This window comes from Homarus americanus, unplaced genomic scaffold (genome assembly GCF_018991925.1).
Source record: "Homarus americanus isolate GMGI-L3 unplaced genomic scaffold, GMGI_Hamer_2.0 scaffold25467, whole genome shotgun sequence".
Lineage (NCBI taxonomy): Eukaryota > Metazoa > Arthropoda > Malacostraca > Decapoda > Nephropidae > Homarus > Homarus americanus.
In genome coordinates this window covers 7,314,108-7,327,058 of record NW_024732867.1, presented here as the reverse complement: position 1 = coordinate 7,327,058, position 12,951 = coordinate 7,314,108, and the positions used below count along the sequence as shown (strand labels likewise).

Below are 12,951 nucleotides of genomic sequence, written 5' to 3'. Positions count from 1 at the left end.
CGCGGTCCCACTTTACGCGTTTCCACGTTTACGCGGTACCCTGCCGAACACGGAATGCTCACTTTCCGCGGCGTGTGTACCCTTTTACGCGGAAAGCGACGCGAGCAGGGTGCGCACAAGGTCGCCCAGTCATCAAAACATTACCGAGTTCTTCACCCGCCACCCACCACAGCCGGCCCAAGTCAGTGATAATGATAGTGAGGATATGGACTTATATGGACTTTGAGGGGTTTGACAAAGAGGCCCTGCAAGCCTCTGTGGTGGATAGTGATACAATTGATACAAGTGATACAGGTGAGGCCCAATAATCTGCCCTCTGCCTCGGAACCAACCCCCCATCCCCATGTGCCCAGCCATCTTTTCTACTAATGTACGTGTTAAAAAACCTAATATTATTGATATTTCTCTTAATTATTAATTGTGTGTGCATACCATCATAAAATTAAGAAGTTATTTTTACTACAACGTAGGTATCGTTTCTGAAAAAGTGGAGTTTGGGGGTCGGCCCGGTCTCTATTTCAATTAATCCCATATGTTATGTTGTTCACTTTACGCGGGCCGCCGTGGGTTCAATTGACCGCGTAAAGTGAGGGTTCACTGTACTTGATGAAAAGGTGTCACTACAAATGCATTACAGTAAGAAACTCATCTATGAGAATACAAATGTAATCTTGGACATAAACAGGTAAGTATGTGTACACTTGATTGTGTTATAAGGAGCTGATGGGCACATTTTATGTAAGTACAGTACAGTACAGTTCAGTACATGTAAGGATATTAGTAAAAAAGTGTACATATCAAGGTTTTGGGTAACTGTATATACTTGCATATGAATGTACAAACCTGTATGCAAACAATAAATATGCAAATATATCTATACAAAAATGTGTTTACCTATGTGTACAAAGGTCTATCAAATGTGTATGAATGCATTTATCAATGTGTGTCCAAGTGCATTTCAATGTCCATTTTTTGTGAATATCAAAAGTAAATGGTTGCCAACCATGCAAATTCTTTCATATCTGCCACTAGTGTGCAAGTATATGCATGCATCAATTATATTCACAATTAGAGACTTGATCATCATTTAAATCTTCACAGACAATTCCTACAATAGACAGAGCATGGGGAAGATTGGGGATGTTCTTAATGTACCCAAAGAGGCACATACAATGCTAAACCCATATTTAAAGCAGCATTGAAAACAGCTAATTTGAAAGGTACTTGAGGCCTGAAAGTTGATGGTGACCAAAAAACAAAGGGACTTGGTACAGTGAGTGTGAAGAGGGAAGTGTATGAGGCCAGGTAGAGGTCAATTATAGACTTGATCCTTGGCTAACAGTGTGCGAGGCCAGGCAGAGGTCAACTATAGACTTGACCCTTGGCAAACAGTGTATGAGGCCAGGTAGAGGTCAACTATAGACTTGATCCTTGGCTAACAGTGAAATGAGGCCAGGCAGGAAAATTCAAGTGAGTACAATACAGTAGAGTACAGTCTTGATAAATAATAGTTACACAAGATTATGTCTTTCACTAAGTAACTTGCCCTATTCGTACAAGTCTCAACCTCTGGGTGGGTAATGTGAAGCAATAGGAAGAAATAATATTTGCCAGCTCATCAAAATACTGAGAAAAAGGTTGTTAAAAGGCATTACACTGGACATGTCTTACACAAAGAGACACAGACATATATTCAACTTTCATGCTGCAGTTTAATGGACATATTTGTGATTGAAATCATGTCTGGTGGTGTGGCTAAGAGCATGGTATATTCAGTACAGATGTGCATGTGACTAAAGATATAATGCAAAGCTAACTATAATTATATATGTGTTAGAAAGTCTAGCTGCACTGCTAACAAATAGTGGTGTGACACTCCTCTCCCAAATTATCAGTAGACATAATCTTACTTCTGTGCAGATACGAAAATGTTACAAAAATACTTTCTTTTTCCCCTTTACATCCACTGGCCTGTAAAAGGAAGGTGAGAACAAAATAAAACCATTAATAAACACTTAAAATAAATGGTATAACTTCACATAAACCTAATACTGTACAGTGGTCCCTCGGTTAACGAACACAATTCGTTCCAGTCGTTCATTAACCGAATCTATTATCTCAATGGGATATTGGGTAATTGGTTCCAACTCACAGAAAAAGTACTACATACAAAGTACTGTATACCAGGAATAGAATTAACAATACATTAAATATAAACTAAATACAGTACTGTACAGTATATTGTACAATAATAAATAAAGAACGATAGAATACTGTTTTTTAACTTACTTTGAGGTATGTATGTCGTATTACCGGCAGCTTTGTTTACATATCAAACAGCATATTGTAGAGGCAGTCGATGATGACATGCCATATTCTTTACAGAGTGCATTGGTTCTAACGCCTTCTTCATGTTTCATAATTTCTGCACTGTATATTATCAATATGTTAACTAAATTTCAGAATGACCAATAATTTTAATGTAAAAATGCAAAAATATTCAAGAGACCAACAAAATCGATGTTCACTCCACTGTAAACAAGGTTAAACTGGGTGATTCAATCAGCTAATGGGTGCACAAATACTGTTCCCTGTACTGTCTATATTATCAATAGGTTAACCAAATTTCAGAATGACCAATAATTTTAATATAAAAAATGCAGAAATATTCAAGAAACCAACTTTCTTGATATTTGCCTCACTGGAAACGAATGTAAACATAGAACCAATTACTGTATTGGCGGACTAGTCGATCAGCTGATGCGCACAACAAAACGTGTTTGTTGTAAGGATTTCATTAATCAAACTGAAAATCCTTATGGGAGCTAATTCATTAACTGAAATTTCGTTAATCGAACCGTTCGTTAACCGAGGGACCACTGTACTCTAATCTTCTGAGTTACAAGGTACAATATATCACATCTTGTGTTCCTCAGCTCTAAGACGGTGATGCGTACATTAGCTACTCGGCGGCTGTAACTCAAATGATTCTTAAAATTCTGAACTTATCAACTGCACAACATTCAAGCATAAGTGTTACAAGATATTAGGCATAGTTCTTCACACACTGCATGTGTTACATTTTAATCTCTGAAGAATAAAAAATAATTAATACAAAAAATAACATACTGGGAAAAATATCACAATTGGGAAACAAACATTACATAATTATCTTCAAATCAAAAGGGATCAGGAGGAAAGACCGTAAATTATATACAACAGAAGAAATGGAAAGTCGATAAGGAAACTCATGGATCTGTCATTAAAAGAAAAAGAAAGAAAGCCAATAACGAGGAAACAACACAGAGAGAAGTCAGTCATATCATATAACATTTTCTCTTGTGCAAATCAAATGTTAATTCACATAAATGTGTTTGAGATTCATTCATGTTCACACAGCTGACTATCTTAAACAACTAATTCACGTGAGAATCAATGGCACCCTTTACATTGAGAGAAAATGTACTGGGTATGTAGTAGATGTGAGTGCACAGATACTTCCTGATAGGGTGCGTACAGTTACAAATAACCTTTCATAACACAAGCTGACAGGTATTCTAACATATTTTAAGGTACCTCTCACTACTCAAGATCATTAATTTATTTGATGGAAAAGGGACACCAAGTTGTGTTGAGATAAAAGTGAGTGAGTGATACAGCATTAAGGGAGGGAGGCTGGATGGTCACTGTTAAGACAAATAAAATAAAATATTTCAGTATTTGATCCATCCATTTTCTCAGGAAAGTAGAGGACCCAAACTAAACCTAACCTAATGATCCAATGGTAATCTTATCAGGGTGGGTTATGTTGTTTATGTAGCCAGAAAATTATATGGTTTTAGGCTCTTAGTCTTTGTACAGTAGTTATAAACATTAATCATTCTGTAGGAAAGTGGAGGCTGTAGAGTGAATGAGGAAAAAATTGGAAGAAAGGATAATATCTTAATTTTACAAAGGAGAGATGCTAATGAAAATGTACTGTATAAACATTCTTAATAAACTTGACTGGGTGCTGTAGTACCAGAAGGAAAGAATCTTGAACTGTCATCTTCTTAGTACACCTGCCTTTACTGTAAGCCAAGACTGATTTGACTCCGTTTAGTTCCAAGTGATACACAAATTCATACACAGTACAGTATCTTCATATCCAGTCATTACTCTCACTACAATAAAAATGTATTAACCTCTCTTCTCTCTCTAACAAAGAATAAACAATATTATAAAACTCATACCTGCCACTCCAAAATTTAATGAATGACACATCTGATGTGTTGTGAAGAAAAGTACATGCCAAGTGTTCCTATATGTACATGAAACAGACAGCACAGTGTACAGTAATAATTTGTTGCATTCCAGTACAGTAAGGTGAACAGACTAGCAATCTGAACTAAATATCCCGATCAGAATAAGAATGCTTACCTTCCGCCGTGTGGACATGGAAGCAATGTTGGTGAGAACAACGGCCTGAATCTCTCGGTGAGAACGAAGAAGTCGCACCAGAGCCCTTGCCACGAGTGACACTTCAGTGCGTGGGGCGATGTGCTGGTACAGCTGAGCCACTCCTAGTACCACCTACCCATAAAATTTGCAAGAATTAAACCCAATAGCAATACCTGACCTGCACTGTCTAGGTACATTTTTGTATACCTGCACAGTTTGTATATTGTATAAGTGCATTGTCTATATGCACACACATGATGAATCTATGTAAACTTGTATAACAATTTTACTGAATAAAACCTGAACTGACATTATAAAAATAAAGAATCGTGATGGTGTGTGAGGAAACAGAGTACTGTGTTCACTTACTGCAGCATTGCGGCTCTGTAGCAGCGGCTTCGCATTCCTAAGGAGGAGTCTGTGGTCGGGATCCATTGGTTTGGGCCTTTTTGCAAGAGTCTCGTCATCTTCAATTTCTTCATCATCTTCATAAAAAGGTCTTTCCCTGTCATCATCCTCACTCTGTGATGTTGAGCAATTAATATTAACCAAACAAGCATAGAATATGGCTGTCAAACTATGATGATGATGAAACAATCACCCTTCATGCCATCACCCACTCAGGGGATAAAAGAGGAGAGGAAAGGGAATGAGAGGGAGTGGAGTGTTTGTGCTCTTGATTTTGACCATCCTCCTTTGTGGCAGGAAAAGGCTTTAAAAAGAAAATCAGTCACATGAAAGCTCTGGAATCATAACTATATCCTTGTTTCACATAAGGGAATGAGTGTTAGGGGTGGGGAAGTTGGCAATGAAGAGCAGTGGACAATAATGGGTGTTGTGTAGAGCATGGAGTAGGGAGGGTGAGTAAGAAACAGCAAAGTCTTCTGGTGTAATATTATCTATTTCAGCAGAACAAGTCACTTAAAGATCAAACTATAGCCAAGGTTTCATGTATATCACTGTCCTATACTGTGGCTGGGATGTCCACACTCCAGGCTCCACATGAGTGAGTGGAAGACATACACACACAGTTCTCACACAAGTAGTACTGAGCTACATGGTCTAATTCAAACTGGATGGGATTACTTTGTGTATGCTTAAAATTTGAAACTTCATTAAATTTTCACCTTCTCCAAAATTTGAAATTGTGAGACCTTATTTTAATGCATTGTTTCACTCTTATTATGGTCACTTTTTGTCGTTTAAGCTATTTACTTTCTTCTTATAAAGCACAATGGTACTCACACCAGCATTGGGGTCAACAAACTGGGTACGAGCATATCGGGTCAGCATGTTTATGATGATGACCTGACCCCATTCCTCCACATCCACGAGCAGGTTGCATAATTTTCGGTAATTTTTGTGGATCAAATCAATTCGCTCTGGGCAGACCTGTCAATGAAGGTACCGGTATGTGTACAGTACAATAAGATAATAAACTGCAGATGGAAACAATGAACAAATATTTCTGATCTTACAACTAAGTAACAATTACTCAATACAATTCTCTAAATTAACACAAGGTAAGAGAAAGGTAATACAGTATAACTAATTGTTTCATACGTACAGATCACGTTTCAGTATGACATGAGAATTGAAAAATAATCAATATTGGTTGTGTTTAGTAGGAACTTAAGTTTAACACTGGGACCTGGATGGGGTTATGCCTCCTCACCATGAATAAAATCTGAACTCATAATTTCTGTCTTTCAAACTGGATAAATTATCACAAACCTCCTCAAATGCCATCACTGCTGAGCCAACTACTAGTGTGGTCTTGTCTGACAGCAGCTTTTCAATTACTTGTATTAATTCCTCTTTCTGCTCAGGATCAAGACTGAAAAGTTCATAAATATAAGTAATAATATGATACATTGTTATAGAACATTTAAGTCCTCTATCAATATACTGTACATGTTGTTCTTGCCCTGCTGCCAGTCTCACCACAATACTGTAGGACTTTACTAACACTCTACCTCTAAAACCTGCCACCTTGCCTCTCAACCTTCCCCTTGACCTTCTAAAATTCATCTCATGCAAGTATACGTATTTCTGTTATTACTTTCTTATAATTGTCATTCTTTTTAAATGATTCTAGTACAGTATATAAATTTTTCCTGGGAAGTATGTATGACAAAAAAGTATGAGGGTCATTTATTAAGTAACGAGACTTTTTGATGGAGACAGCAAAGAGGAGGGGCAAGCACAGTGATCACGTTATGAAATTTTAGACATGCAGAAGTTACATCTTAATCCGTTTGTTTAGTCAGCTCATTCTATTAGTCTCGAGTAAGTGTTCCTTTAACGATGAGTTCTCCACTTGAAGTTTGTACTTTGGAAGAGCAACGATCTGTTATTTGTTTTATAAATTCAGAAGGGATAAAACCAAGCGAAATTCATCGCAGAATATCACAGAATATCACTTCAATATAGAAACAATTGCATCAGTCGAACAAACATTTGCAAGTTGGTTGAACAATTCAAGAATGGTCAAACAAGCATTATGGACATTGTGCCGGACGACCAGTCAAGGTTTCAACACCCACAGTGAACAGAATACACAGAAAATTCTTAGAGAACTGGGCTGGAGATTTTGCTGCACCCCGCATACAGTCCAGATCTCGTACCATCAGACTACAACATGTTTGGTCGGATCAAAACAGATTTAAGTGGAATGCATTTTTTGAATAATGAAAAGGTGAAGAGAGAAATCCGAAATTGCTTACAAAGTCAGCTGGAAGATTTTTTCACAACAGGAATAACAAAACTCAAAGAAATATGGAACAAGTTCTATTCATTTGTCTCGTTACTCATTGAATGACCGTCGTAGTAATACATTGGAAACACTGCTTCTTGTCCGATCAGTAAAGTTAAGCAACATTGAGTCTGGTTAGTACTTAGATGGGTGACCAATGGCCCTAAGGACACCAGATGCTGTTGGCAAAAGGACTCTACTGAAAACAAGCATCTCATGGCTTTGTCAGCTGTCCTTGGTCAAAATTGACTGAAATCAATTACATGTATTATTATGATCCATGAATGTGTGTGCTTGTGCGTGTTTGTCACATAAACACACACAAGTAGATGCTGAGAAGAATTTGTGTAAAAAAAGAAAGCTTACGGTACATTCCTTTACCTGGTGAGAGCTCTCTATCACCCTCCTCCCTTAATGTCACTAAACCACATCTCCTTAACACTGATCCTAAAGACTAAGTCCTTAACCTCAACCTATTATTCCACCCTCCATGAGACGAACACAACTTGAAGGAGAATGGCTCAGTAGATTCACATTTTGATAATACAGTCCACTTGAATTCCTGCCTTGTCACTAGGTCACACCTATACCTCAGAGGTATATTATTACTATAGTTTACAGGACATTTCTCAACTAAATTTACAAAACAATCTCTCCCAAGTGTGTAAATATTCTTCCACATTCTTCACCTCTCTATCTTGAAGTGTATACTGTACTGTAAGTTAAAAGTGAAATACAGTACTGTACTTCATGTGTTAAAAAATCATTTAATACACAATACACCCAAACATACATACTTGTACAGTTTTGGTATGGCATGAGCGGCTGTCTTGCGCACATAAGGAGACATATCCGTCATAGCATCCTTAATAGCCAGCATCATAATTGGTACAATAACAGGAACTCTGATACTTGACAACACCCTCAAGGCACATGCTCGAATCAGCTGGTTGGGATCCTGAAAGACAACAAGACCATGAGCTCATTATATAAAACATATCTTCATCCTCCTGCTTACTCTATGACGTCCTCTAATGTTGCTCTCTCATTTGTTGAAGGACAGCCAGAGCAAGATGCAGATTTTATTTACCATTTGAAGATAAAAGCTGTAAGGTAATGAAGGTATTTGCAACATTACACACTTTTAAACCATAATATACGGTAAACATACAAATTAAGGTTAATGTCCTTATTTTTAATAGATAATATATGACAACTGTAATTCTTTTGAGGATTGTTAAACTTGCAAATGAAATTCCAGGACTTATCCTTTATACAAAAGTTATGAGACTTAATATTGGCAAAATTAGTTATAGTACAGTATTTCACTAAAGAAAATATTAATAATAATAACAAATTAATAAATACATAAAATTAAAAACCTTTTAGTCAGCATTTTACATTTAGCCCACTGAAGGGCAGGGTTTTTTCTCAGCTGAATAAAACCATCTGGTGTTGGCCTGAATAAAATACAGGAGGTCCCTGACTTACGAATATCTGGTTTGTGAAGGCCTGCTGATATGAACGGAGTTAAACTTTAAATTTACAGTACCGGTATTTTATTTACCTGATGACCTGTTTTTTACTTTAATTTACTGTATTTTCTCATTCTATTTCTTCTTTTTTCTTAAATTAAGTGATTTTAGATATATATAAAGACTTAAGGTATGATATACCTGTAGTAGGATTTTAAATATTGCTCTGTAAGTACAGTATGCACATCGCATGTGCTCCAACTTCCGTACATTTTTTACTTAAGAACTTCCTCAGGAACAGAATCCATTCATAGCCCGGGGACCCCCTGTACTGTAACTAAATGACATATCCTTAAATGGTTAGGAGTGAATAAATTACTTAAACAAATTAAATTACTTCAGAAAACTAACTGCCAGGATAATGGGTCCAAACTTAATTCCTCATGACACCCACCTTGAGAGCTCGTTGAAAAGTGGAGATGGATAACAGGGCCAGATCCTGCTGCTCTTCAGCATAACGCACTAGATAAACATACACTAATTTTTTCACTTCCAGGTTGGCACTGACAACATTCTTCACAACAGCTGGAAACAGTTCTGAAGCATCTCTTCCTTTTGCTACCATCTGACAGGATTCATGGATAGAATGATAAGAAATGCTTTAGTTAATACAATACCCCATTTCAAATTCTACTTTTCTAACTTCTTGAATGCATATACAGGTACTACTCAGTACTGTACTGTATACCTAATGCTGTATAACCCCTTCCATCATAAGAACTCTCATGAAGAAGTACTCGTATGCAGTATTCATGTATCAGGTACTACTGTACACAGCTATACTGTAAACCAAGGCATTATTTCACTAGTGAGCTGAGCTGCCTGTCCATTGAGTCCAGGTTTGGATCTCCAGTGTGGAGGTAAATTTATATCCAGTGTGTCAATACTATAAGCACTGTATGGCATTATCCCCACTGGCTTGTTGAAAACACCCAATCACTATCTTACAGCCATTTCTGTGCTTACATGGATTAGCTGTGATTACCCAGAATGCAGCTCTCCAAACTGCATGACCTCTTGCAGCCTCTCAACTCCTGAGCAAATTTCTCACAATCTCTCCTATGTTATTCTTGGCTCTCCTTCCCTACACATCCCAAATCATGCTGATCTTGACCCAGCTGGTCTCCTCCATTCTCTACATACCTGAACAAAACCTGAACAATAACACATCCCTTTCACTATTCTCATTTCAAGCTCAAGCCGACATACATCATTTCCTTTAACTACCATACAACAACATGTTTCTCCAGCTGGTTGTATACATCTTTCCTTTCAGGTGTAGAGAAGGTCCTCTCACCATCAAATAAGGTAACAGCTCCCTCAACTTTTTCCAGCCACTCGTTACCCACTACACTCACTGTACAGGTACTATATACACAGGTAAAAACAGTTTTCTCTCCTTCACAAGACATTTCTCTCACAGTTGCTGGCCATAAACATTGCCTCAGTACCTGGCATGAACCCAAACTTTATTTCATTAATGGTCAATTTCTTTTCTCTTCCCATAACTCACTTAACATCAACTTCAGGCTCCTGTAGTATCTTCATTCTATTAAGTGCATCATCTTTTTCTTTGTAAGGTCGTAAGTTGAAAAGGCAAAAATAATACATAGAAATTCTAAAATGAAATACAGTACAGTAAAAGTAATCAATAATGAAAAATGAATAAAGTGTTACTGTGCACTTACCTTTAATGTAGTCAGCTGAATGCATACAGGGCCTCAATAATTTTTTAATTAAGCATAGAGACTACATTAATTGGATGAAGCAGAGGAGGAGACAGGGCTGCCGTATGTCCGGGTTGTTGTAAGTCGAGGAGAGACTGTGATCACACTCTTCAACCAATCAGGTGGAGCAATACTTTCTACCATAACTACATAAGACAATTTGGTTACCATCGTCACACCAGTATTGTACAGTATTGTCTGATGCCTTCTACATCTCAACTATTCCAGAGCTACAGTATCAGTGGCCTTTTTATTCTTTGTCCATTCTCTTTGAATCCTCAGGCAAGGTTCAAACATCTACTCAGTCAACAACCACATTTTCAGTCATATCTCATACACTTCTCACCAACTACATCTTTATTTCCACCCATTATTCTGTTACTTTACCTCTAGCATCCATATCATGAACCTTATTTACAAATGCATCCTGTTCCTGCTTCTTAGCCATCTAAACTCTCCTCTGAGCTCCAAGTTCTCTTCCTCATCACTACCTATCTTCCAGGTCTTGTAAATTCCCTTTTCTTCTTTATTACTCTGTTCACTTCATCATTCCATCACTGTTACTGCATGAATGACTGGACCCATCCTTCAGCCATAGTCAACAGGCCATCCTTTAGTGTGACCCAACATCTTGCTACACCACACCTCACAATATTCCTGACCCATTCCCATCTTCTCAGCTCACCATAAAATAATTCCTTTACATTCTATTCCTTCAATTTCCAAACACAGTGAGAATAAAGTAGAGATAAACATTTTCTATTATGACTTGTATGTGATATATACTGTAATGCCAGGTCACTGTGGCAGGGCTGACTCACAAATGTTCCACAGTGCAACAAGCAGTCTTACTCAAACATATTGTCACAGTAGCATGTTTACCTCACCAACCTTAACAAAAAGAAAAAAAATGGTGATCATGAAACTACTGTACTGTACTGTATTACATAATCACTACTTATATAATGTTATTTAACTGGCAGGAATGACAGATACTGACCCCAATAATTCTTTTCATAGCCTCGAGTTTGAGGCCGTCCTTATTACTGTCCAGCATCTGTTTAAGATCTTCATGTCTGAAGAAAAAACAAAAACAGTATGTAAATAATTTTTAACATAATGATACAAGAAACTGGTTTATGTTTCTTCCACAGGAATGCTTCCAAAAGCCTACCTAATACTGAGCATACTACTCCATTATATAACTTATCATAGATAAAATGAATCAACCCAACCTAACTATCCTAGCACAGGTTAAATAAATTCTAATATTAAGTAGGTTAGATGTTTAGGTTGGCCAGAAGATTATTTAGTGTTTTTGTCGTACTTTACCCCACATTTGCCCTCTCTCTACTTCAAAGATCTGCCCACTTTGAACATGTAATATCGTTGGTAATTTTATCGGTTAAAACACTCGAAAAATAAAAATTCCGATGGAAACGCTGTAGAAAAAGTATTTTTATTTTTGGCTAATAAATGACTGGTAACCGTCAGTGGTTCGGTAATTATGGAGGGTACAGTATTTTTTGAAAGTTTTGTACACAATACTTTCACTTCTATTCATTTTCTTGTGTAAATGCTATGTTTTCTAGATACTGTATAGGCGAGTTGAGATATAGGTTAGGTTTGGTTTTCTTAGGTTAGGTTGTCAAATGATTTCAGCCATTTTTATATTTTTCCCCAACATAATACAGTTTCCCCAACATAATACAGTTTCCCCAACATAATACAATTTCCCCAACATAATACAGTTTCCCCAACATAATACAGTATCCCCAACAAAATCAGTGAAAACTGGGTATTTTAACCCCATCTTCAATGAAAAACAGCGGACGGTCATTATCCGAATAATTACCTTATTTTTTCTCTTTTGCCCAATACAGTATAAGACGCAATTTCTAAATATTTACCCCTAACCTAACCTAACCTAACCCCATCTTCAATGAAAAACAGCGGACGGTCATTATCCGAATAATTACCTTATTTTTTCTCTTTTGCCCAATACAGTATAAGACGCAATTTCTAAATATTTACCCCTAACCTAACCTAAGTAACCTAACCAATTTCCAGAATGACCGAAACTAAAATATTGTAAAACTATTTTTATTACTTATTATCATCCAAAGAACATCTGTGGAAAAAATAAAAATAAATTTAATGGAAAAACTCCTCCCGGTGCTCACCATCTGCTCCAACATTGTGCATTATGTAGCCGTTTACCCTGATTCCCATCCTTAACTTTTATATACAGTGGATATTTTACCTTGACCAGCTAAGTTCCTACTAACGCTATTTTATCCTGAGTGCGCTCTGATTGGCTAAGTGCCGTGTACGTCTTGTTTAATAGGAAGATTGGTAGGCTTTGGTTGGTTAGGTCAGGTTGTATTACGTTCTAGTAAATGTCGCCTCTTTTATAATGGTAAGTTCCCATGCACAACATGCACACGGTGAAATAAATGCCAATTGCCACCAGAGTCAGGACCGGTAATGGACG

The 12,951-nt window shown here is 37.1% G+C and overlaps 1 protein-coding gene across 5 annotated transcripts in view; it reads right to left on the bottom strand.

Moving 5' to 3' along the window:
• Positions 1 to 12,951, bottom strand: part of LOC121869182 (AP-3 complex subunit beta-2-like) — a 31,996-nt gene that overhangs the window by 15,905 nt on the left and 3,140 nt on the right. For 2 of the 5 annotated variants that reach the window (XM_042370405.1, XM_042370406.1), the window contains exons 2-9: positions 11,458 to 11,533; positions 9,125 to 9,295; positions 7,993 to 8,153; positions 6,175 to 6,277; positions 5,686 to 5,832; positions 4,810 to 4,962; positions 4,420 to 4,572; positions 1,948 to 1,971 (exon numbers count right to left, since the gene is read on the bottom strand). In XM_042370405.1, coding sequence (XP_042226339.1) covers positions 1,948 to 1,971; positions 4,420 to 4,572; positions 4,810 to 4,962; positions 5,686 to 5,832; positions 6,175 to 6,277; positions 7,993 to 8,153; positions 9,125 to 9,295; positions 11,458 to 11,533 — 988 coding nt within the window. Of the gene's footprint in view, positions 1 to 1,947; positions 1,972 to 4,419; positions 4,573 to 4,809; positions 4,963 to 5,685; positions 5,833 to 6,174; positions 6,278 to 7,992; positions 8,154 to 9,124; positions 9,296 to 11,457; positions 11,534 to 12,567; positions 12,589 to 12,951 lie in introns of all 5 variants that reach the window. The other 3 variants (XM_042370404.1, XM_042370407.1, XM_042370409.1) reach the window with 3 other exon arrangements.